The sequence below is a fragment of the Myotis daubentonii genome, chromosome 6, assembly GCF_963259705.1.
Source record: "Myotis daubentonii chromosome 6, mMyoDau2.1, whole genome shotgun sequence".
NCBI lineage: Eukaryota > Metazoa > Chordata > Mammalia > Chiroptera > Vespertilionidae > Myotis > Myotis daubentonii.
The window spans coordinates 66,396,096-66,423,017 of NC_081845.1; the positions used below are offsets into that span (position 1 = coordinate 66,396,096).

Below are 26,922 nucleotides of genomic sequence, written 5' to 3' on the forward strand. Positions count from 1 at the left end.
GGACCAAGTCCGCTTCCCGCCGACTCGCCGAGTGCGGGCAGTACCTGCACGCCCGCCGGCACTCCTCGTAGCCCTACCTCCTGGGCACCTGCGCCGACCCCCACGCCGGGCGCTGAAACCCCGGCTCCCCGCAGCGCCCCGGACCCGATGGAGAGCGCGCGGGCCGCGGCTTCTTGAGTGCGGGTGCCGCCGCCGTCCAAACTGCGCGCTGGGGTCCCCCGGCTGCCCCCTCTTCGGGGCATCTGAGAAGCCGGGGAAGAGCGCACCATGAAGTCCGTGCTGTTCAGCCGATTCTTCATCCTCCTGCCCTGGGTCCTGATCGTCATCATCATGCTCGACGTGGACACCCGCAGGCCCGCGCCCCCGCTCACTCCGCGACCCTACTTTTCTCCCTACGCTTTGGGCCGCGGGGGCGCCCGACCCCCGCTCCGCAGGGGCGGCCCCGGGCGCGGCTCGGAGAAGCGCAACGAGTCGCGGCCGCAGCCGCAGCCGCAGCCGCCTCTGCCCACCATCTATGCCATCACGCCCACCTACAGCCGCCCGGTGCAGAAAGCCGAGCTGACCCGCCTGGCCAACACCTTCCGCCAGGTGGCGCAGCTGCACTGGATCCTGGTGGAGGACGCGGCGGCGCGCAGCGAGCTGGTGAGCCGCTTCCTGGCGCGGGCCGGCCTGCCCTGCACGCACCTGCACGTGCCCACGCCGCGGCGCTACAAGCGGCCCGGGCTGCCGCGCGCCACGGAGCAGCGCAACGCCGGCCTCGCCTGGCTGCGCCAGAGGCACCAGCACCAGCGCGCGCAGCCCGGCGTGCTCTTCTTCGCCGACGACGACAACACCTACAGTCTGGAACTCTTCCAGGAGGTAGTGGCCGGCCCGCCTTAGCGGGGGGCAAGGGCGGGAGGGGGCCTCGGGGGTCACCCGCACTTGGGAGTTGTCACTTCTCCGTGCACTTTTGGGATTCCAGGTGGAGCGCTCCTCGCGGGCAGCCCACAGCCTCTGCCGGCCCTGGCGCGTTTCGCTGGTCACGGGTGGGGTTTGGGGATAGGGGATGAGGTCCACCGTGACTCAAGGGTGGGAGTCTGGCTTAGCTGCCTGCCTGGCCCCGAGATTGGGTTGCAGGAGTAGCACAGTTGGGGAGCACGGGGATGATCGCAGGAACAGGCCTGGGTGGCCTGAGGATGCAGCCCAGCTGGAGAGGTTGGTCGGGGAGACTATATGCCAGAGGAGGGGACCAGGGAGACGACGGCGCTGCGCAGTGCGGGGCGGCTTGGTGTACTCCCCAGGCCTTTCAGCGCGCACAGGTGCGATTGGGATTCTAGAACCATATGGAGAGGAAGGTGGAGAGAATTATTTAAAAATCAGCCAAGAGTCAGATTTCTCTGGCACAGTCCGCTGGCACGGAAATGATTATTAATGAAAACATTACCTTCTAAGGGGGTCCTCCCTCTATCTCTCCCCCCACTTACAAAGGCCCTTTCCGACTCAGCATGCTGCCTCTTTTTTCAAGGAAACTCTCTGGCAAATGACTTGAGATTGTCCTGCCTTGTGGAAAAGACTGTTCTGTCTTTTCGCAGCCAGAGCTACCAGCTGCAATTCCAGTTCCTTTTCTCGACCTTTCTCGAAGGCCTCTCTCTTTGGTGAGTTAGCAAGGCTACTCTGGCATGGCGCCCTTGCATCCTGGTGCTTGCTGGGGGTTCTGAGTGCCTCCGGCCCCACGCTGTGGAGAAGACCCTCTTTTCCCTTGAAAGGCCACACGTGCGCACAACCAGCCTGCACTGGGCTAGAACAAGTGTTACTTCTTGAGGCTGGTATTTTGCAGCCTGTGTGTGTGTGTGTGCTGCACTTAAGACTGCGTTCCAAGGTTGTGTCAGTTTCTTCTTCATACACAAGTACAGCTGGAAAACATCTTGGATTCTTTGACATCCTGTGGGACCATTGCCTTCCTCTACCCCAAATTCCTTGATATCCTGCCTCTAAGACTCCATTGCCCCCTTCTCACCCAGGTAAACTGGACTGTGTGTCGGGTAAATCATACATGCCCCACACTTTCATTCTAATATCTGTTTAGTGTTCTTAACCTCAGGCCAATGCTACTTGTACACCTTCAGTTTAATTTTTCTGCCTATGTGATTTGAAAAAATCCATTTCTTAAGAGCAGTTGCCACCTTCATTTCTATTCATCCTTTCCTTCTTTGAATTAAAGGACCAGTAATTGCTCTCTCTCTTTTCTTCTCCATCCTTTCAGGAGGTAGGGCTTTTCTGTCCATGTTTCTACAGAAGAAATAAATGTATGGTATAGTCGTTATAACCAAGATTACAGATATCATCTGATTCTTTAGAAATTGGGCTTTTATTTTTATTCTGCTTGCATACTCTCTCCCACAAAAGATATGGTTTGTATTCTGAAGCACAGACCTTTACATGTCAGTACACCACAATTTTAAGCCCACTTTTCTCCTGCAACTGGGAAGTTGCCTTACCTGTGAAACTGTGGTCTTGTGTGTGTAAAGTAATGCACATCATTATTAATTTCCCCTTTAGGGGGCTGGGCTGTGAAGGGGGAATGATTTTCAGTTTATTCCCAGCTGCTAGCCTGTCGTGTGTGGTGTTAGATGAGGGCGAGAGTTGGCAACACAGGCGGTGAGACATTCAGAACAGTCTTCCTTTGATGCTTCCCAAACTGAAAGGAGGGCTTGTTGGTGGTGGCTACTAAGCAGCAAGAGGAGAATAGAGTAGGTTTTTTTCCCCCTAGTGGTCCATGGGGGAGTGGGGGGGGGGGGCAGGAAGAGAGACAATATAAGAAAGGAGAGGGTGAGGAGAAAAAAAAATAGTATTGGCCAGAGGAAACTATAAAGGAGAAAAGCAAAACTTTATGGAGTAATGAGAATAAAATTAAGAGCATGTGCAGCTCTTTTTTGTGGAGAGGTGCCAAGTATACAAAAATACACAACAGCAGCAACTTTTTTAAAAACACAATATGCACCACACACTTAGAATTTTTTGTTTTTTTATCTTTATTGTTGAAAGTATTGCATATGTCCCCTTTTTCCCCCTATTGACCCCTTCTATCCTGCCCATCCCCCCACCCCAGGCCTTTACCACCCTAGACACACTTAGAATTTAAATTCTATAGCTCCTAGAGGTCCCTCCAAGACAGTAATTTTATAACTAGTCCCTTGTCCACCACCATTCCTTCTCCCTCCCACATGATGCATTTGAACAGAGTAGGTATCTGTTCACCATGCATATATGCCAGTACGTTTAGTTTTTCTTTTAACAACACATTTTCCTCATATGGCAAGCAGTAGTGATTCTCTAAAAAGTCAGATTAGTGGAATTTATGCATCCTTAGTTTTGTGAATTAATGGGATGGCCTACTTTAAACCAGTTCTAGGATTGATTCCATGTGGATTACAGAGTAAACAGGGCTCTCTTAGAAAAAAAGGTAGGACTAGATAAAACAGACACTGAAGCGCCCTGAGAGGGGAGGGAAAATGCTGATCAAGGATGCTGTGGGGTGGAGGTCTGTATCTCAGCACTGTGTATGTGCACACGCGCAAATTAGTTTTTAAGTAATTCACAGTGCTTAAGGAAAGAATGTCCCAAGTCAGGCTTCATCTTTTATTCATAGTGCTTCTAATTTCCATGGTTGATGTAAACGCAGATAAGATAGAAGGAAGAAAATGAACCAGGTACAAATTAGCTCACTAAGCATTGGCTGCAAATGAAGGAAAGTAAAAGATGAAAGGTCTCCAAATTAAATTAAAGGCGCAACAGGCAATCCATGTTCAATTATTTCTCCGTGGTAACTGGCATGGTGTTTGCTTCTCCCATACAGCTAACTCATTTTCAGCCTACCCTTTCAACTGAGCTGTGCCACCTGGAAAGAAAGATTTGCATTGAATGAATCCTACATTAACAGCCAAATCCATTTGCAAATGAAAGCTAGTGTGGGTTGCAACCACAGAAACTCTGCTGGCCATTGGAGAGAACAGTGGTCAGGTGTGTGTGTGTGTGTGTATGTGTGTGTGTTTTCAGGTTTCCAGCATTTCAACAACTGCTCTTCCTGTGGCATTGATGGGGGTTTGAATTCTGGACCACAGGTAGTCCACCTGCCTGTGCACCCTATGGATGGAGCTCTCCGGAAAAGCTTATTTGCAAAGGATTTAAATGGCTTTCATAAAAGCAACTACCGAAGATAAATGTGACTCTATATCCAGTCATATTTTCAATAAGCTATTGATCAGATTTCTGTTCCTTACTGGAAAACCTTCCAAGTTTTCCTGAGTTTAAAGCTGATGCTTTTCAGGTGAAGTTGCTTTCACCTTTGCGAGTCCATTAAATTGAAAGGTTAAAAAATAGCACTTTCCAAGCAAGAACAAAAACTTTACAATTTTTAATTTTAAATTTAATGAGGAAAGACTGGAAGACAGGCCAACTCGAGACATTTAAGGAGCTCATGAAAGGACTCCTTTAATGAGACTGCATCTTGAAGATGTTCCGACGGGCCGTGAGCTGAACAGGCCCTTTGTTTGGATTTTTTTTGCGGGGGGCGGGGGAGGGGGTGCTGTTAAGTTATTTGTGTGCTAGGAAGGTGGAGGAGTTGAGGCTTAATTCTGTCTTGCTTCTTTTCTGAAACATTTATAAGCTCCCCCCTTCACAGGCAGCCTATTAGAGCTATGATACAAAGAATATCGAAATTCACAATTTTAACCACCCCACCCTCCACCCCCAATAGTAAATTCTGTATGTTTCCTGCAAGGAGACAAAAGAGCTACCGTTTTTGTGTTTTTTTTTACCCTGATACTTAGTGTAGGGTAATTATCTTTTCAAAGTGAAGAAACCCAGAAGATTCCATTATTTTACCTGAAATGTGTTCCTTGTGTTTTATTTCTCCCTATCTAAAAGCATATTAATAGTCATGCCTTAGGTCTGATAAAATGTGAGCATTTTGGGAAAAATATGGTCATAAAGCTACAGCCAATTTTCTTAGGCTATTGATGTTAAATCTATAGATTTTCTTTAGTCTCCCTGTGGATAGGCCTTGAGTTATGGCTAGTCTTTGACAGGGTACTTTGGAGATCAGCAGTTTTCATTTGGATTTTGATAATTTAATGGACCAGAAATAATAACTCAGCTTTAAAAGACATTCTGTCTTGCTTCTTCCAATTGTCTTTTTCCATCATTCGCCCCCTTACTTTTCACTGACTATTCTTTGTCATGAATACCAGTAGACATGAAGATGTGTCTGGATTATTGTTTGGTACAATGAATGTGTGTCTTTTAAACATTTATGCTGTTGTCTGGTTCTTTTTGGAAATTATGTGGGTGACTCCATTTTCTTCTGTCTATTCCACTTGCCTCTAAATTTCAAGCTGGTAATTTTTCTCTTGTGTGAACAGTAATGAAATAGTAATTGCTTTTAAGGCTTGCTACAAAAGAAAATAGAAGAACCAAAGTGAACGGTCTTATTTATTAACAATTCCAGGGGGTATTCGAATAGTGGGGTTTTTTGGTACAGAACTCAATAATGTTCAGGTATGTCTATTCAAACCTTTCGGACTCTGATGGAATATTTTCTCAGTCTGTATAAGTTAACATGTTATTGTATATTTGATTTGCAGTGCTGTGGAAGCACGAAATTAGGTTTTGCATGGTTCTCAAATTCTCTCCCCAAAACACAAATACAATTGTTATACCAATCTATATGTAGGTAGGTAAGTAAATAGGTAGATTTAGAATAGATTTCCAATTCACAGAAGTAAAAACTAATAAAATATAATCCATTGTTCATACCTGGTAATTTTTGTATACAACCTTAAGTAAATGTTAAAAATATCCTTTGCCATGGATACAAGCAAAATACAGTTGACATTAGTTGACACACGATGGGCCAGGAGCCACCCTTAGGATTGTACACATATTAATGTAAATACATCCTCACAACAGTCCCTGAGGTAGGTACTAGTACTGTTCCCATTTTTCCCTCCACCCTTATGGTAATATCTGATCATGAGCACAGTTCTTTAAAAGTGCAGCCTGAATCTAATATAGTCAGTGTGACCAGTAACCCTTTTTATACTTAAGCAGAAGTACCAGGAGATAACGTGAAAAGATCATGCAGCTAGAATTTTGTTCAGAGAGAGGATTTTGAATCCCAGTACCTCGGTTCTAGAGCCTGCCCTCTGGACTGTCCTGCAGCTCATCTCATTCAACACGTACAGTCATATGGAGCTGTGTCTTGTGATAAGCAAAGCTTTTGATCAGCAGGAGTCTTCTGACGCTATTGCTGTCTTCTGGGCTGTGCCATCTTTATATCTTATGACCTTTTTTCCTTGGTATCATTTGGTCTTAAGAAAATGTTATGTTCTCCCTCACGATCTCACTGATAGGTTATTTGATTTTTGGATTGTTTTTCAAGTCAGGCGGAAACTGCCAAGTCAGCACATAAACTATTGTCGTATATTTTTTAAATTAGATACTCTTGTGAATAAGTAAGAATTGATCATTTCTGCCAGAAGATAAAACATTTAAAATAATGTTTCCCTCGGTTGCTATGTGTACATCAGCAGCTGTGTCTCCTGGGCCTGTAGCTTGTCAGGGCAGACAGAATTGAATGGAAAAAGGCTGAATTGTTTCACGTTACCATTGAGACAGGGGAGAGCGGGGCACCTGAACCCATTTGAGCTGAAGCCTATGTGAGTGGCTGACACCTGCTGGTTTGGGGGGCCTCACGCTCTGTGCTGGCTATGCTGGCTACTGAGGGCCCACACGGCCACATTCACTGAACTCCTCACTTGTTGGTAGGTTTGTTCATTTTGTTGTCAGATTTCTTCTAGGGTTAGGCATTTCCCTGGATTAAAAAACAAAATGAATGAAGATCATTGGTTGAGTCTTTTTGCATGGTAGGAAAAGCTTGGAGATACTGTGCTGAGAGGGTGATCTTTTTTTTTTTTTTAACCACAAGTCAGATTATTTGGTCTTTCCCCCCAAATAACTAAAAACTCAGTAGTTCTCTCCTCCCGCCTCCCCTCCCCCACCCCCATCAGTCAAACATTAAGTATGGTACAAGCAGAATATAAGACTCTTATTTCTTCAACCAAGTATTTATAAATTATATCTTCATCTCTCTAATGAAAGCTGAGTATGCTAAATGTTGAACATTCTCCATTAACTGGGATTTCAGTTGTCTAAGATAATTGTATATTAGAAGTAATAATGTATCAGCAAGATTCCTTCTGCCTACTTGAGCTTAAACATGACCACATTCAGAAGATACTTTAATAAAATTAATCAGTATGCCTTCTCCTCCACTTAACCTGTTAATTGAGCACTAACTATGTGCTAGGTACTGTGCTTAATTACTGCAGCTGTGAGCACAGGGCATCCAGCCTTCCCAGATTGAGCACCTGCTCCTAGGAACAGTGCATTGCAGGAGACCTGCAGGTGCCAGGGAGCGTAAAGCACAGGCAGCTAATGGAGCTGTAGGTTGGTTTTGTGTTTGTGCCGCGGGGGACAGGGGGGATTTGGCCTGGGGGTGAGTACTTGGGCCCACGTGGAACAAAGGAGGTTTATTCAGAGTGTATGTGGAAGAGAAAAAGGCACAGTTGGGCCTGCAGAGAAAAAGCCCAAGACCACTCTAGCACTTGCCAGGGAGCCTCTCTGAGCTCTGACCCTTCCTGTCCTCAGGGCCACTGGGCCTCATGGGATAGGCCCAGGGCCGGCAAGGATGGGATTATAAACCAGCGAGGCACAGTCCAGGCGGGTGGGAAGGGACCCGTGAGGCCCTACATGGCAATGGGCCCATCACGGAAGTCCGTCCTCTCAATAAGGATATTTTTTAAAAATATATTTTGTTGATTTCTTACAGAGAGGAAGGGAGAGGGATAGAGAGTTAGAAACATCGATGAGAGAGAAACATCGATCAGCTGCCTCCTGCACACTCCCTACTGGGGATGTGCCCACAACCAAGGTACATGCCCTTGACCGGAATCGAACCTGGGACCCTTGAGTCCGCAGGCCGACGCTCTATCCATTGAGCCAAACCGGTTAGGGCTCAATAAGGATATTGATTGTGACCCAGTGGCCATCTTGGCACTGCTTCTGGGTGTCACACACACCTTGACCCCCTGGTTCTCCTTCCCCTATGAGAGCAGCAAGCCCTAGGCCCCCAGGCCCCTGGCTGCCTTGTGATAATCAGTGTAGGCTAGGCCACAAGCATCAGTGCTACCCAGACAGGCACCTGCTCCCGAGAAATCTGGGTCCTGCCAGCATCCAGAGCTCTCCAGGTGGAGGGAGCCAGGTCTGTGGCCTGAGAAAAGAGATTGTGTGGGTGTCCAGAGAACTGAAGGGTGTCCTTGCTGTCTTCAGGGGAGGAGCTCGAATCTCTCCCCAAACCTGTCCTGTAAAGCAGGCTTCAGTTTCTTTGTATTTGGAAGTGGTGTTAAATCGTGGCCATTAGATCCTTCTTCCTGGATACTGCCCTGTCCTTGTGTTAATCTGAGTTTGAAAGTGTGAACATAGCCATGTGAGGAGCATGCTTTTGTTTTTCCCCCACCTGGTTTTCCAAACACCCGTTAAGCATATCTTTGACTTTTAACTCCTAACTAGAACTTGGTAAATTCACAGGAAAACTATAGATATGTATTTGTACATCTGGTTGTATTAAGGAAGTGGTAACATAAACTATTATGGATTCGTTATAGCCTCTAACATTGCATTATATAATGTGGTACATGTGTTTCAGCTCACTGTTTCTCCCATTGTAATATAACTCCGTAAGGGTAGGAGTCTTCTTTTGTTCACTGCTGTGCCTCTAGTGTCCAGAGCAGTGCTTACCCGTGGTCAGTGCAAGGATGGCGGTCACAACAGGGTCTGGCGCCGTGGCGCTCAACATCTCCTGTTCACATAACTCCTAAAAATTTTAGTAAAATTACACAACCTCTAGGATATTTTCAAATTGATGTCTAAATTAAAAACAAACATTTAAAATAGTTGCAAAGCATGTGGTTTCTGGTGTATTATAGATATTGACATTTGTAAATGAAATTTAAATATATTCAGTGGATATTATAAACACTATAACAGTTGTATACCCACTAACATTCATTTAACAGATATACTTTTCAATCATTTGGGGATTTTATATGTTCTTGTTTTCCATTTCTATTCTTCCTTGGATTTTTATTCTAGCATAATATTTTGCGGTTCAAGGTCATTTACTGATCCTCCTTTTATGTATATCTTCAGTAACAAAAAATGAAATGTAGACAGAATTTACATTTTTCAAAAATTCCTGTGGCTATACGTTTCTGTCTTAAAAACTCTTCAGGACTGAGTTAACAGTAGAGTTAGTAGCAGTCAACAAGTAATCAAAACAACATAAATGTTTCAAAGTTGGTTAGTTGTTAAGCATAAGAGCTACATTTATTGGAAATTGGTTTCTTAATGACATGGACGGACATTTTCTTGTTGATGTGCACTCCATATTATTGATGAATATTTCTTGTTGCTAGAAAGATGTAAGGTTTAGCATAAATTATTTTCCCATTATTTCGGCTTTGTTTACATAAAGAAGTAAATAGGATGGAAAGCATTTTCTCATATTGGTGTTCTTCACTTTTTTTCAACGCTTGGGCTCTAAGCCAAAAATCATATGTTGATCTCTGAGCAGGAACTTTTAATGCTGAATTGATGACACTGGTTTTCCTTCCTTCAATTTTGTTGAAAGCAGGTAATTAGAAACCTCTTGTCTTCCAAAAGGATCTATTGCCCATTAATGGACATGAACTTTCTTGATGAAGACAGTGCTATTTCTAATTACCTTTGTTTGGTGCCCTAGAGGTTTGGCCACAGTGGACAGCACATTCTAAGGGTCAGGGTGGATGAGAAATTGCCCTTCCGTGAGGGCAGGGGAGGAGGGAAGGCAGAACCTGCCCCCCTTTATGCTGGTTTTAGGAAGCCATCTGTGGGATTGTGGGATGGCGGAGGGTCAGGATTTCCACAGGGAGTCTTTGTACACACTCAGCGACCGCACACCCTCAGCTTGAGAACTGCTGTTTTGGTGGAAGGAGCACTAAGTTAGGAACTGGAAAGTGTGCGCTCCGGGCTTGGCTGAGCCAAAGCCTCACGCCCCGTGACCTCAGAGGAACAAACGTTTATGGACCATCGGTGCTCTGCCCTACATTTAGAGGTGCACACTGCTGTTTAACTCTCACGTCTCTGCGGTGGACATCACAATGTCTGTTTTACAAATGAGGAGAAGCCCTGACACGCAGCTTCCTCCCGGGGCCTGACACAGACGTGTGCGGCTGCTGGCAGAAATGGGGGATGCGAGGGGAATGGGTGAACAGGGCAGCTCCCCCACAGGTGGCTGTCTGCTTCTCTGTAAGTCGGTGGCCACAGGGGCTGTGCGGGGGCTCAGGAAGGCAAGATGTTCCCACGTTCCCCAGCCACCCAGCCCGGGGGCCCCGAGGTGCTGCTCTGTGAGCCGATGGGAATGAGGACTTAAATACGGCCCATGTGTGGATGTGTTGTTTATCACCTAAATAATCTCGGCCTTGCAAGATTAAAATGTCAGTGTGGGTTTTAAAGGTCAGGTGACAGTTTGGGGATGTTTCTGTAGCTTTGAAAAGTTCCTCGGCTACCTCTGGCGAAAGTGCTGAGGCAGCCCAGGGAGGAGGCCTGTGTCGGGGGCTGCCGCCTTGTTCAGAGAAGCTCTGTTAACACCTGGTCTCCAGAGCTGGTGCTGGGCGTTCACCCCCTAACCCTTCATCGTTTTCAGTTTTCTCTCATGATTACATTTCACTACCTGCCTGTTACCTCTGATTCCTGCCCTGCATACTGAAAAGACAGGTTTTGTGATTTTCTGGTCTTGTTTCTCCACCTTGTTTAAAGATTTAAAAAACAAAACGTTAAGAAGTTGGCTTGATGATGCTTGTGGTTTCTATGGGCAGTGATTTGGGTTTTTACAGAAACACAGGGTTTCCTCTGAAAATCAGTGGAGATTAAAATATAGGTGTCTGTTTGTTTGGCTCTTGTAACTCCAGTGACATTTAAAAGAAAATGCCTATTCTTTGTTTATTATTAGGTCTCTTTTACCACATGTGAAAGGCAGTGGGGGGAGAAACAAAAATTGAGTATTCCTGTTATTTTTTATTTACCATTTTAACCATTTTTAAGTGTGCAGTTTGGTGCATTAAGTAGACTCACTTTGCTGTGCAAGCATTGCCTCTGTCCCTCTCCAGAACTTTCTCACCGTCCCAAATGGAAACACTGTTCCCATTAATCAGTAACTCCCTCTTGCCAGCTCTGCTGCCCCTGGTACCAATAATCTACTTTCTGCCTCTTATGAATTGAACTCATACAGGGAAAATCATACAATAATTGTTCTTTTGTGTCTGGCTTATTTCACTTAGTGTAATGTCTTTAAGGTTCATCCACATTGTGGTATTTATCAAAATGTCATCCCTTGCTAAGGCTGAATACTGTCCCATTGTATGTATAGATCATCTTTTGTTTATCCATTCAACCACCCATGGCTACTCAGTTGCTTCCTTCTTTTGGCTGTAGTGACTGCTGCTATAAACATTGGTGCATAAATGTGTGTTTGAGTGAATGCGTTCAGTCCTTTTGTGTGTGTGTGTACAGAAGTGGAATTGCTGGATCATATGGTAATTCTGTTTAATTTCTTTGAGAAACTGCCATTCTGTTTTCCACGGTGGCTGCACCATTCTACATTCTCACTTTAGTTTTTTATAATGGCCTTCCTAATGCGTGTGAAGTGATATCTCATCGTGGTTTAGATTTGCATTTCTCTAGTGATTAATGATGTCAACCACGTTTTCATGGGCTTATTGATCATTTGTGTACCTTTTTTGGAGAAATGTTTTTTCATGTCCTTTGCCAAATTTTTTTAGGGTTTTATGTGTTTTTTTATTTCCCTTTTCAATTACAGTTTACATTCAGTATTATTTTATACTAGAGGCCCGTTGCAGAAGAGATTAGTGCAATAGGCCTTCCCTTCCCCTGGCTGCCAGCACTGGTTTTCCTCGGGCACCTGGGACCCAGGCCTTCACTCTGGCCAGAGCCTCCAGTCTTCGCTCTGCCGCTTCGCCCCTACATATGCAAATTCACCACCATCTTTGTTGGGTTAATTTGCATACTCCCCTGATTGGCTGGTGAGCATAGCGGAGGGACGGTTAATTTACATGTTTGTCTATTATTAGGTGAGATTAGTTCTGGGTGCACAGCATAGTGGTTAGACCAGGGGTGGGCAAACTTTTTGACTCGAGGGCCACAGTGGGTTCTTAAACTGGACCGGAGGGCCGGAACAAAAGCATGGATGGAGTGTTTGTGTGAACTAATATAAATTCAAAGTAAACATCATTACATAAAAGGGTACAGTCTTTTTTTTTTTTTTTTAAGTTTTATTCATTTCAAACGGGCCGGATCCGGCCCGCAGCTGGGTTAGACACTCATATACTTTACAGAGTGCTCCCCCCCACCAATATTTCCAGTACCCCCCTGGCAATTTTGTGTTTCTTTATTTTGTTCTTTAGATTCCATATATAAATGACATCATATGGTATTTGTCTTTTTCTGACTGTCTTATTTCACTTAGCATAATACTCTATAGGTTCATCCATGTTGTCGCAAATGGTAAGATTTCATTCTTTTTTATGGCCAAGTAATATTTCATTATATATATGTACCACAGCTGGTTTATCTACTTAATTATTGAAAGGCGCTTGAATTGCTTCCATATCTTGGCTATTGTAAATAACGCTGCAATGACCATAGAGGTGCATGCATTCTTTCAAATTAGTGTTTTCATTTTCTTCAGCTATATACCCAGAAGTCGAATTGCTGGGTCATAAGGCAGTCCCATTTTAAATTTTTTGAGGAACCTCCATTCTGTTTTCTGTAGTGGCTGTACCAATCTGCTTTCCCACCAAAAGTGCATGAGGGTTTTCTGTTTTCCACATTCTCACCACTACTTGTTGTTTGTTGATTTATTGATGATAGTCATTCTGACAGGTGTGAGGTGATATCTCGTTGTGATTTTAATTTGCATCTCTCTGATTAGTAACACTGAGCATCTTTTCATGTCTATTGGCTATCTGTATGTCCTTTTGGAGAAGTGTCTATTAAGTCCTCTGCCATTTTTAAATTGGATTGTTTGAGGGGTTTTTTGGTGTTGAGTTGTATGAGTTCTTTATAGATTTTGGATATTAACCCCTTATCAGATATATCATTCTTTGCCCATTTAGGAATTGGATTGTTTGGTCTTTGTTGAGTTTAATGAGTTCTTTATATATTCTGGATATTAAGTCTGTATTCGATGTGTGATTTGCAAATATGTTCTCCCATTCTGAGGTTTGCCTTTTTATTCTGTTGTTAGTGTCCTTTGATGCCCTAAAGTTTTAAATTTGAAGTTCAGTTTGGTTTTTTCTTTTGTTGTTTTTGCCTTTGGTTTTATAGCCAATAAATTTTTTCCAAATTCAGTGTCATGAAGTTTCCCCCTGTTTTCTTTTAATAGTTGCATAATTTTAGCTTTTATACTTAGTTAATTAATGTTGACCTATTTTGAGTTAATTTTTGAATATGGATATCTAGTTCCCCCCCCCCCCCACCACCATTTGTTGAAATGAGTGTCCTTTTCCCATTGAATGGTTTTGGCACCCTTGTTGAACATCACTTGCCCATCTATGTGAGAGTTTATTTCTGGGTTTTCTAGTCTGTTTCATAGGTATGCATGTCTGTCTTTATGCCATTACGACACTGTTTTTGATTACTGTTGCTTTGTAGTAAGTTTTAAAATGAAAGTGTGTGTCCTTAACTTGAGAGGAGAGTATCAGAGAAGCAAAATAGATAAAGAAACACGAATCAATTATCTGCTATTACAACAGACACACTTTAAATATAAGAACAGAGTTAGGATAAAGGTAAAAGCTGGGAAAAGATATACCATGTGAACATATGAAAGCTATTGTGACTATGTTAATATCAGACAAAGTAGCTTTCAAAACAAAGAGGTCACAGGAGATAATGAAGAACATTTCATAATAATAAAAGGGTCAATTCATCAAGAAAAATAACAAATCTAAAGGTGTCTGCACCAAATAACATAGCTTCAAAATACATGAAGCAAAAAAAAAAGAAAAAAGGATAAACCTAAAAGGATAAAGAAGAATTCAGTCATAGAAATTTTTTTTAAAAGGAACAAATTTTGTTAGCATGCTAATTTGCAAAAGTTCTATGCAAACCTAACTACATTTGCTACAATAAATACACCTATAAAAGGGATAGGACAATAGATGAAGCTTATTTGATTTTTTTTCAGAAGGAATGTATTTTAACATTGATGGCGGAAAAGAAGATGGGCTCACTGGGGGTGGGGGAACCTCCACAGTAGTAACCTCTTTCTCTTGTCCTTTCCAATACTGTCGCAATAGCATTATACTCTTAGGCTGGAATTCTTTCCTGTAATGGTGCCTACTTACCTAGAAGCCTTGAGGAAAATAGAAATTTAAGGAGTTCCTAGAGTTGGCTGTAATGAGTCCACACACAGAAATTACGTGTAGCTGTTCAGTCTCCCCAACAGTCATGTTTCCTTATAAATATATTCAGGCCAAACCTCGTTAGCAAGGACACCACAGAGATGATGTCGTCTTCCTCCTCCCTCATCCAATAGGGGTATTTATTGTTATTAGGTCATCTTGTGGCCGGTGATGCCAAACTTGGCCACTTGGTTAAGGTAGTGACTGCCAGATCTCTGCTGTAAAACACATTTTTCCTTTGTAATTAGTAAGTAGCCCATAGGTTGATACCCTGAGACAGTGTGAATATGCTGTTTCCCATCCTTCACCCAAGCGTTCTGGCGTCGAATGATGCTTCTTGCTTGAATTAGTTATTACACTGCGAGTATCAAATGGTGATTTTCTCATTGTTTCGTTCCTTCTGCACTTGTTCTATGAATGGCATTCTTCTTAAAGAACCTATAACCTATAACCATGGACTGTCAGTCCCCCTCCCACACACACCTATAGCCCTGGACTGTCAGCCCACACACACACACACACATACACAATGTGTTTTAAGCTAGCAATGTTTTCCTTAATGATGCTCACATTATTCCCAGATTGGCCAGCAACCCTTCAGATCAGCTTCTGTCTTTATTGCACATGTCCGTGTTTATCTTCGAGCAATTCTCTGCATTTTTTAAAAATATTCTAGACTCATAATTTACCTGTGCCCGACCTGGAATCAGTCACTTCTCCAAGGAGCCCTAATTGCTTCTAGTGGAGAATGGTATTTACAAACCAAGATCTGGGTGTTAAGTGTATTTACGGCTACTGGGGTGTTCATATTTCTAGGCTCTTTAATCATGAGTTCATATTGAAACCTCATTATTTTGTGTTTTTATTTTAAATCAGCTTATTAAGGTACAATTTACTTATTATAAAATGTACTCATTCTAAATGTAGAGTTTGCTAAATTTTAGCAAACACATACTCATCCTTATAACTATCACCTTATGTCAGTTTTCACCACTTATGGCCCCTAACCTGCTTTCTATCACTGTAGATAAGTTTGCCTATTCTAGAATTTCATATATGTGCAATATACAATCTGTAGCCTTTATCTGGTTTCTTTCTCATTCAGCATTATGTTTTTGAGATTCATTCATGTTGTAATGAGTATCCGTGGTTTATTACTTTTTATTGCAGAGTAGTAATCGGCTGAATGGATATATCACAATTTGTTTATCATTTTACAAGTTGATGTACATTTGTGCTGTTTCCAGCTTATGGCTATTATGAATAAAAATACTGTGAACATTTAGGTACAAGTTTTTGTGTAGACATATGCTTTTATTTTTCTTGATGAATAAATACTTGGAAATGAAACTGCTGGGTCATAGGATAAGTACATATTCTTAACTTTATAAGAAATTGCTAAATTGTTTTCCAAAGTGGTTGCACCATTTTATACTCCCACCAGGGATGTGTAAGAGACCCAGTTGCTCCACATCTTCATCAACACTTGGTATTGTGTCGTTTAGTTTTAGCCATCCTAGTGGGCATGTAATAGTATTTTATTGTGCTATTAACTTCCATAATGACTAATAAATAGAATATCTTCTCATGTGCTGTCGGGTTATTTGTTTTTCTTTGGTGAAATGTTCATTCATATTTGGCCCATTTTTAATTGTCCATAGTGGGTAATACTACTCATGCTTTAGGTGTTTTATTGAGCTGTAAGAATTTTTTGTGTATTCTGAATGCAAGTCTTCAGTTAGGTATATATAGTGGGATATTTCCTCGCAGTCTGTGACTTACTATTTTTTCAAATCCTCACCTGAGGATATATTTTTGTTGATTTTAGAGAGAGAGGAAGGCGAGAGAGACAGAAACATATATGTGAGAGAGAAACATTGATTTATTGTCTCCCATATGCACCCCAACTGGGGATTGAACCCACAACCTTTTGGTATATGGAACAACACTCCAAGTGACTGGACTACCCAGCCAGGGCCAGTCTGTGACTTACTTTTGAATATTTTTAACAGTATTTTTTAGAGATTAGAAAATTTAATTTTGATTAAGTCCAATTTCTGGAATTTTTTTAGGGTTTGTATTTTTAAGTCCTATCTCAGGGGTTTTTGCCTACCCTGAGATCACAGAGAGTTTCTCCAATATTTTCTTCTACAAGTGTCATAACTGGTTTCTGTGTTTGGGTCCATGATTCCACTTTAAATTAATTTTTATGAATATTGTGAGATGGAGGGCTTGGAGTTCTTTTTCTTTTTCTTTTTTAACATAGGTATCCATTTGTTCTAGAACTATACATTAAAAAGACTAACCTTTCCCCCACTGAGCTCTTTTGGCATCTTAGAAAAAAAAAATCAACTGGCCATCTGTGGAAAGTATTTCTAAACTCTCTAATCCTTTCCATTTTTCTACCTGTCTGTCTTTATACTAGCACAACATTGTATTGATTACTGCAGTTTTATCATAAGCAGAGCTCAAGCTAGCTCCTCCCAGGCAGTTCGTACCAGGATTTACAAATTCATATGCCTTTGAGCAAGTGATATAATTAAGTGTAGCTGACCATGTGTAAGCAGTATTACCTTATTTGCATTAAAACTTAAGACTAAAAAGTCAACCTGACTCATTTTCATTTATGTCCCTTTCCCCTATATTTCTCATAATTTTTCTTATTTCTAATGGTGTCTTTTATAAACATAGTTTGCATGTGAAGGACACAGAAACATCCTCATTTCAATCAGACAATAATGTTGCCGCCCCGTTTTCTTGAAATGCATGGCCCATTGGTCTGTTTTTCACTTTCCCACTCTGGAGAGAGGAATATCTCCCATGACAGCGCAAACTAGCAGTGAGTGGTGGTTGGCATGCAGACTCGGCTTTGGGGCTGTGATGGGGACTGGTGGGGACTGCGGCAAACGGGGCAGGGCAGGTGCCGTTGGAAGGCACGGAGCCTCGCAGCGCCACTGTTGCCATGTGGGATGCTAGCCTCGTTTGCCAAATTTTCAGAGAGACCCGAAATCTTTGGGTTTTAACATGTCTCAATTTAAAACACAGAACTGTGCAGGCCAAACGAAACTTTGCTGTAGGGCCGCATATGGCCAAATGCTCCAGCTTGTGAGCCCTGGTCTGCACAGTAAGTAAGAGCATAGAATGTGAGTGGAAAACTGACTTCAGGCTAGAGAATGAGTCTATGTCGTACCTGACTGGGGTGGGTAGAGAAGGGATGGTCACCTTAGGCACATTTGAAAGGGATTTCTTTTTTTAAATAATAGACTTTAAACAGAAAATCTGATAGTAGAGAGTTCCCATATCCCCAGTGACCCTGTTACTGACATTTTGCATTGGTGTGATATGTGTGTTATAATTCATGGGTCAGTATTAACTGAAGTCTGTTCTTTATCCAGATGCCCTTAGTTTGAACCTGGTGTCCTTTCCCTGTTCCAGGATCCTACTCTGGGCACTACGTTACATTTCATCGACGTGTCTCCACAGGTTCCTCTTGGCTGTGACAGTGTCTCAGAGTGTTCTTGTTGGTGGCCTTGAGGAGTACTGGGCCTGGCATATTGTAGCACGCCCTTCTAGTGGAATTTTTTTGATATTTATCTCATGATTAGAATGTGGTTATGGGTTTTAGGGCAGAAGATCACAGGCATCAAGTGCCATTTTCGTAACATCAGGTCAGGGGTACATGCTCTCAACGTGATTTGTAGCTGGAATGTTCTGGGGCTTGGGGCTCTCTCCATCAGCTCTTTTCTCTTGACATGTCCTCCTCAGTGTGGGTTTGTTTGGTGGTTTTGTTTGTTATTTTATAAACACCTTACTTTCTGGCACTACAAGATGCTTTAGGCTTACCTTGTGTATTTCCCATCCCAGTCCTCGAATCGGCTGTTTCTCCAAGAGGCCCTGGCTCTTTCTCTTAGAGAATGGTGTTTGAAGTAAAGACCACAGAGGTAAAGTGCCACTCTCAGTCCATCGTGTCAAGGGGACCTATTATCAACATGATTTATCATCTCAGCCTTGATCATCTAGCTGAGGTAGGGCTCACCAGGCTTCTTCACTGTGAAGCTATCCCTGCCCCATGGTGTTCTCTTTGGAAGGAAATTGCGGTGTGCGGCCATTCCTAAAGAGTGGGAGTTATGCTCCACCTCCTTGGGCAGGGGTGGGGTTTTCTGTGTAACTTATTTTGAATTGTTATGCTTGGGAGATTTGTCTGTTTCTTATTTGCTAACTATTTAGTCATTTAATTATATACTTCAGGTTGTGTTAGCATCTAGTATTTATTTTATACTTGAGGTAGTAATCTAATACTACTTTATTTTATTGCTCAAATTGTTCCAGTTTTGGCCATTGGGGCTCTTCAGTAGACTCCTGTGAGCCTTTTACATGACCCCAACCACGTGCAGGGCTTTGTTTGTTTTGGATTTTTTTATGCACTGCCTTACTTTCTAGCTCTAAACATACCCTAAGGTCACCTTGTGTGTTTTCTGCCCCTGCCCTCGAACCAGCTACTTCAAGTGGTTCTGGTCCTGTTTTACAACATGATATTGGAAACCGAGATCTGGGTGCCAGGTGGGCTCATTGCTACTGGAGTGCCATTGCTTCTAGGCCTCTTAGCTGACAAAGCGAGGAAATACATGTGTGTATACTAACCCATGTATATACACATACCTATCACTCTATCTACAACTGTCTCTATATTAAGCTAAACATGAGTTCATACTGTTGTCTCCAACTCTATTCCTTAAGCACTTGAATCATTCTAGCCTTCTCTTTTGCTTATCTGTAAGTTCTCACTCCAGCAGAGAGGAACCTGGCTCCCAGCATCCACCATCTGAAGTGGATCTTTTTTAGAATTAGGGAATGCAGTGAAACGCTCCTGTCAAGAGCCAGCAGCACTTAAGTTTCCTTCTTCCTGGAAGGTTTTGTGTCTTCTGTCCACACTGGTTAATGCTACTCGTGCTTTAAGCTTAGCTCCTGCTGGGGTCCTCACGGAAATCTCAGCAGGCCACCTAGCAGGTTCAATTCTTTGCAACATGTTCTCCTAGCATCATCTACTTCCCGTACAGCCCTTACCAGCACAGAGCCTAAGGAACTGATTTTGCAGTTAGTTGTATCATTGCTTTATCTTTCCCAGAATGTTGACTTTGCAGGTAAGGACATCGCCTACCTTGCTCAGGAACTAGCACAGCACTGGACACACGTTAAATACATGATACGTATCCAGTGAAAAAGTACAAAGGGAATGGAGGAAAGGTTATACTCTGTCTTCTACCCAGTGACATAGGAGAAGGGTTGAGAATATAACATCAGGAACATTTCTGCTTTCTAGCAGTCTCAACGCCTTTAAAATATTTAGTTTACGCACCTCAAAGGTACATGCTGTGGGTGGTGGTATGTGGAAACCAAAATAGGCACCAAAAAATATGTCCAGGGCAGCATCGAGTTACGTTAAGGACACTGTGGAACAAAGAGCACTGAGCGGAGTAACAGTTAGTTGAAGGAAATATATGGTGACGTCATTAGGGGGCAGATGCAAGAAAGAGAAAGAGCAGAAGCAACGTTAATTTTCAGACTTGTTCCAAAGAAAATGTATGGCGTGTTGGATCGTATAAATGTATTTCTGTGTTGGAAACTATCAGATGTTTATGGACAGTGAAACTGGAAGGACCCTCGTCTCTAGGTCACCGCTCCTGTATTCCTTCATATTCGCCTGCTCTTTTCTTTAACTTATTGGGTCCTGTTGGATTTGGGGTGGGTTTTCTTTTTTCCTTTGAAATTATTAGTTTAAAAGTCAGGATACTAAATGCAACATTCTTTATAATTCTACTCCCCGAGGTTGCCTGTAGCGTTTTCAATTTCAGAAGATCAAGGACTTTATTCATTTCCCTTTGGAAAAAATAAAACAAGATTTCACCTCCTGGCTTGTCTTGAAGGATGCTAAAGGCATTTAACTTTTTCTGTTTTACTCTAAAGGCATTATGATCACATGAGTGTGCTCCTCTGAAGTGCGGCAATCCCTGGAGCTGGCTGTTGGCCATCTCTCAAGGAGGGACCAAAAGGATGTAGCTTAAAGCTGCCGGGGCAAAGTTGGCTAAAGAAACAGGAGCTGGTTGTTGATCAGGGTCACCAGACACGTGGGCCCCAGTTCCCTGCCACCTCCTTTTCTGGAGATGAAGATAAACAAACCCCTCCCGCCCAGGGTGGTTGAAATGGCAATTCGCCTGGAGGAGTGAAGAGATGTACCAAGTGCATCTTTGTGCCCTTTTAGCCATCGGGTCTATGGAAATGGCTCTGCGGGAAGTGATTTTGACTGGTTACCATTGCCATGCAAGTCCAGGCGGGAGGAATCAATGACAGACTATGGCATTGAATAAATAGGAAGAGAATGCCTTTGGGGATCTGAACTGCCTATAATATCTATATATATAAAAGGCTAATGTGCTAAGTATCTGACCACTCGACTGTTTGACCGGTAGCTATGCCGCACACTGACCACCAGAGTGCAGACACTCAACGCACACACATGGAAACATGGAACAGACTGATGAATCTCAGAGGGAAGGGGCAGGGCAGGAAGAGATTAACCAAAGATCTTATATGCATACTAGAGGCCCGGTACATGGATTTGTGTACTGGTGGGGTCCCTCGGCCTGGCCTGGGGGGATGGGGCCAAAACTGGTAATCCAACATCCCTGAGGGGTCCTGGATTGTGAGAGGGTGCAGGCCAGGCCAAGGGACCCCTCCGGTACATGAATCTGTGCACCGGGCCTCGAGTTATAACATAAATATGTGAACTGCCTCTTCTTTATCTTACTATCCAGGGCTTTCTTCCTTGAGTTTAGATCGGAGCTCACACCAGGCACCTGAAGTTGTGCCTCTTACAAAACCACTATTTCGTGTTAAGAAGGTAGCAACCCTTTTAAATGCTGAGAATATTTTAGTCATAGGAAAGGGTTTTACTTTTAATAGGAACAGTCTTTGTTATCTTTCCCCCCTCTCAGAAAAGAACATAGCTGCCAAGGATCCTCAAAGAACACAGATTCAGAGAAAAGGACATCGACAGAGGATAGATCCCGGGGGTGACATGAAGGCGTTCTGTAAATAGCTGTGCTATTTTCCTGTGGAGTGTCTGGCACTCTCTATATAGTACCATGGCCGTGTCTGGGAGCTGTGTGTCTGAGTCTGCGATGAAGCATCCATGCCGAATCTCAGAGCGGTGCCCACATGGCCAGGGCAGCTGGCTCTTTCTGAAGTTTTAAACTCTTTAAATGACAAACTTTTTTACTTAGCATCCTTGGAAACAGAATCCTGCCTCATCACTTGCATTCAAATAGTCATCACTTCACCTTTAACACCAGACACTCTGGGGGGAAAAAGTGTGAACAAATGTTAGTTCTGAGATCTTCATAGAAATTTTGTGCTGAGCAAAATCTATCCTTGCTAGCATGAAACTGACACAGAAATGTAAAGTTTTGCTTCTTTGATTCATCTCATTACCTAGAACCCTAAGCCATTGTGTGGTCTGTGGGCAAAATCCCGTGGGTCTTTCATGACCTAACTTAAATGAAAAAGCCTTCCACCAAAGACGCCTGGCCATATTTTCTTTGATCCTCACCTGAAGATATGTTTTTATTGATTTTAAAGACAGAGCAAGGGAGAGAGAGAAACACTGATGTGAGAAACATCAACTGGTTGCCTCCCATACATGACCTGGGATCCAGCCTGAAACCTAGGTATGTGCCCTGATCCGGAATCAAACCCGCAACCTTTGCGTATACAGGTCGATGCTCCAAACAACTGAGCTACCCAGTCAGGGCATGCTTGGCCATATTTGTTTTCTTTCTAGTGGTCCCACAGTTATGGTTTATTATATTGTCTTTAATGGTAATTTCTCTTACTGTTTTAAAAATATTTTTGCCTTTTGCTGTTTTAGTAACTGTTCTTGTCTTTGATTGTGAGCCTGTCCCTTACAGGCTCTGATTGCTTGTTACATGTGGCCCATGTTTCAGTTACTACTTGGTGTTCACACACTTACCAAGAATTTTTTGGCACCTGCTGTATGCAGAGCACAACCTATACATTCTCATGTCTGAGACGGGATCTGCTTACCAGTTTTTCACAGATCTGAAAATTTAGTGCAACTGGGCAAAAGCAGTTTGAGAGCTGAAAAATCATAGGCATTTTAAGAAAATATCAAAAAAGAGCACAGTGCTATTTTTTAGTGCCATAAAGCCATTCTGTTAAGGAAAAACCTATGTGTTAGATTTAACTTTGTTTCTTAGTATGTTTGGTATATTTGATATATAAGACTCCAAAAATCAAAATTATTTTGTTTTCTGCAGTATGGGAGCGAATAGGAGTCTGAAGGTGGAGTGAGTCTTGGGAGAGAGCTGTATTTTTGTGAAATTTTAATAAATTTTCTGGGGGGTTTTCCCCACTTATGGAGAAGAGCTAGAACATAAAAGCATTAAGTGTTGTTTTTGATTCAAAATATTTCTGAGAGAAATTAAAGATCTCAATAAATGAAGAGATATATCATATCCATGGTTAGAAGACTCAGTGTTCTAACTCAGTGTTTGGTGAGATGTTAATTCTCACCAAATTGATGTGCTGAAATGGGCAAACCAACTGTGAAGCTCACATGGAAATGAAAAGGATTAGAGCAGTCAAAGCAACTTAGATAAAGAAGAACAGAGTAGGAAGACTACCACTACCTGATTTTAAGAGTAATTGTAAAGTCATAGTAAATCAAAATAGTGTGATATTAGCATCAAAAGCACCAAACAGACCAATGAATCAAAGGAGAAGTCCAGAAACAAACTCGCACATATGACATACGATTTTTTACAAAGATGCAGAGGCAGCTCAGTTATTTCCAGACAATTAGATGCAGTTGGAACAATTGGATCTCCATATGCAAAAAACAAAAAGAACTTCAGTTAGCCTCTCATACTGTATATACAGATTAGCTCAAAATAGATAATAATGTATCCCCACTGGTGTGGCTCAGTGGTTGAGCATCAACCTATGAATCAAGAGGTCACGATTCGACTCCCAGTCAGGGCACATGCCCGGGTTGCAGGCTCAATATCCAGTGGGAGGGGCATGCAGGAGGCATTTTATTCTTCCAGGCGTCCGCAAGACCACCCATATTAAATGACTTACTAGGACTCATAGCACTCGGCATGTAGTTAGTTGTACAGTAAGTTCTCAACATCATTGATGGGTTCTGTGACTAAGCAAAATTATGTATAACAAAACCATGTTTACCATAGGCTAGTTAATATAAATAAGAGTTAAGTTCCTACAAAATCTCATCAAAATTATAATCAAGCCAAGTTGAACAAAATGACATTATTTGAGGACTTGTGGCTAAGATTTATTACAGTGACACAGTAAGGATGCATAGCTGGAAGGGGGCAGGGAGAGGACATCAGAAGGGCTGGAGGACTCCAGGTGCAGGCTTCCATATTCTCTCCCTCCCATGAGGGCTCACGGAGAGCACGCCTTCCCTCCAGCAAAGATGTAACCACAGGTACATAGTGTTCATGCCCCGGGAAGCCCATGTGAGGGTCAGAGTTTTTATTGGAGTCTGGTCACCAGTATTTCAGATCCCCAAAGGAAAGCAGGTGCTTAGTACCCCAGGCAGGCAAACAACCTTATCAGTGTAGGGTTTATTTCAAGCCAGGTTTTCAGATGCCAGCCAAGGGTCAGCCTGGTATGCAGGCCTTTCTAAAGATAAGAGCGTCAGGACTATTCATTCTTTTCTGTAGTCAATTGAACTTCAGTAGATCTTTCTTTTTGTTGTTTTTCTTTATTTAAATTATTTTTAATTTTTCAATTATAGTGACATACAATATCAGTTTCAGGTGTACCCCTCCAGTGATTAGAACAGAACAGAAACAGATTCATAGATATAGAGAACATTTTGATGGTTTCCAGATGGAAAGGGGGTGTGGGAGATGAGTGAAAAAAGATGAAGGGTTTAAGAAGTACAAAATTGATTGTTACAGAATTGTCATGGGGATATGAAGTACAGCATAGGGAATATAGTCAATAATATTCTAATAACTATGTATGCTGATAGTCTTATGGGAGCTCCCTTGTAGGTAACTAACTGCTTTTCTCTTTCTGCTTTTAAGATTCTCTTTTTCTTTAACGTTTGGCATTTTAATTATGATGTGTTTTGGTGTGGGCCTCTTTGGGTTCATCTTGTTTGGGACTCTCTGCACTTCCTGGACTTGTATGTCTATTTCCTTCACCAGATTAGGCAAGTTTTCTGTCATTACTTGTTCAAATCGATTTTCAACTTCTTGCTTTCTCTTACCCTTCCAGCACCCCCATGTTACAAATGTTAGTATGCTTGAAGTTGTCCCAGAGGCTCTTCATATTTCTGGATTCTTTTTTCTTTTTGCTCATCTGATTGGATGTTCTTTGCTTCCTTATATTCACTGATTTGATTATCAGCTTCATCTACTGTTGATACCTTGTAATATATTAGTATATTCTTCATTTCAGTTAGTGTATCCATTATTATACCTCAGTAGAACTTTCTAAAAAATCATGTGTGTTAGTATGAACTAGTACAAGGCATTAGTGGTTAATTTATTGAAAAAGGAGTAGACTTAAAAAGTAGTAATTTCAGATTTGGGGAAGACCAACATAGTGAGATCTTCATTACTTGGTGCACTTCATGCCCTTAAGTCCTCTTGTTAGAATGAGGTGGGATATTAATAAAAGAGTCAAGTTGAGATGTTCGGCAAATGGGAGCATCTAATTATTTTTAATCTTTAATAATTTGACTTTTCATTTGAATTGTATTTTAAAATCTTTCCCAAATACATAATTTTACTTTTTTTTCATTAAAAAAATTCCTTGATTGATAATCATTATTTTAGCCATTGGTTACTGATCATGACCCAGTTCTATAGCAAATGAAAGGTAAAGTATTGGTGTTGAGATTATAATTACCTTAACAACAGCTCTACCTCACCCAGGTAAGAGGGTAGTGGAGCTGGAACCCAGCTGATACTTTGATGGCTGGGCCCATAAGCCATGGGCCCAGTGTGAAGTGTGTCTGCCCAAGAAAGCGGCACCTTTTTCTAATTTGCCAAAGGTGCCATGTGGGCTGACTCTGGCTCTGCTCCACACCTGTCCAGGAAGATGGTGGTGTTTTTTCCCCAAAAATGCTGCCTAGTATCATCGAGCTTTCTTGTGAGTGTGTCTTTCCCCTTAAAGAATTCCCAACAAATAACTTGCAATTGAGGGTTGTCTTTAACCAGAACTCCGCTAGGTACAACAGGGTGTATTAGGAGAGGACCAGCTACTTCAGCTGCCTTTTCTTCTATAATTTGGCCCATTGCCGTTGAAAGACAGGCAAATTTACGTATGTTTTTCTTTTGTCTCCCAGGAGGATGCCTGGTGTCTGTTCTGTATCTGGTTCCCATTATTAATGTTGCCAGCCAAGATTTCTGTGTCTGTAGCAATAAAAAATTCAGAGCAAGGCAACTCCTATGGCTCCTCTGAGTCAAATGTTTGCTGTTACTGAGTAATAAAGTTTCCTAAAGAGGAACTAAACCTCCTCACTTCCAAAGATACACTTGTTTAAAAGATCCAACTTTGGAACAAATAGGAAACATTTGATAGTCACAATGTGGTTTCCAATAAGTGATGTTCTCTCCATCCTGCCTGAGCCGGAGGCTTAGTGTATGACAATGCGCAGTCGCTGGTGCTGAGTAGACAAAGGGTAATTGGGTAGCAATCCGTCAGCACGAGGGTTCTGTTTGGAAGCGTTCAACTTTTGGGAATCGACATCCTCCCACCACTTCACATTTCTTCTGCTTGCCTCACCTTCTTTCCCTCCCTTCAACTTCTTTTCCCTAAAGAAACTTAAACCAAATCTCTTTCCCCTTTTTATAGATGCGAACCACACGCAAGGTCTCTGTCTGGCCAGTGGGCCTGGTTGGCGGGCGACGCTATGAACGTCCGTTGGTGGAAAATGGCAAAGTCGTTGGTTGGTACACCGGCTGGAGAGCAGACAGGCCTTTTGCCATCGACATGGCAGGTGAGGAGTGTGGGTGACATTTGCGTCGGCTCAATTGTTCTAACGGATGTTCCCAGTGTCACAGGGTACTAGACGAAGGAAGCTTTAAAAGACCACTTGTGTGAAACCGCTGATCGTAACATATGCAGCAGATTAGCCATTTACACCTTCAAAACAGGCTCTTTGTTAATTCAAATGGAAATTTATTTTGGGGTGATTAGAAAATGCTCGTTCCATTCCATTTTGGCACTTGTCTGTGCGGCCACCCTTTTATCCAACAAATGTTTATGCGCCAGGTGCAGAGTTGGGCACTGGGAGTCAGTGGTGAGA

At 42.5% G+C, this 26,922-nt stretch overlaps 1 protein-coding gene across 1 annotated transcript in view; it reads left to right on the forward strand.

Moving 5' to 3' along the window:
* The first annotated feature begins 209 nt into the window (after positions 1–209).
* Positions 210–26,922, forward strand: part of B3GAT2 (beta-1,3-glucuronyltransferase 2) — a 60,382-nt gene continuing 33,669 nt past the window's right edge. Inside the window, exons 1-2 of the mRNA XM_059701251.1 lie at positions 210–858; positions 26,469–26,613. Of these exons, the coding sequence (XP_059557234.1) occupies positions 268–858; positions 26,469–26,613 (736 nt within the window). The 5' untranslated portion in view covers positions 210–267. The remainder of the gene's footprint in view (positions 859–26,468; positions 26,614–26,922) is intronic.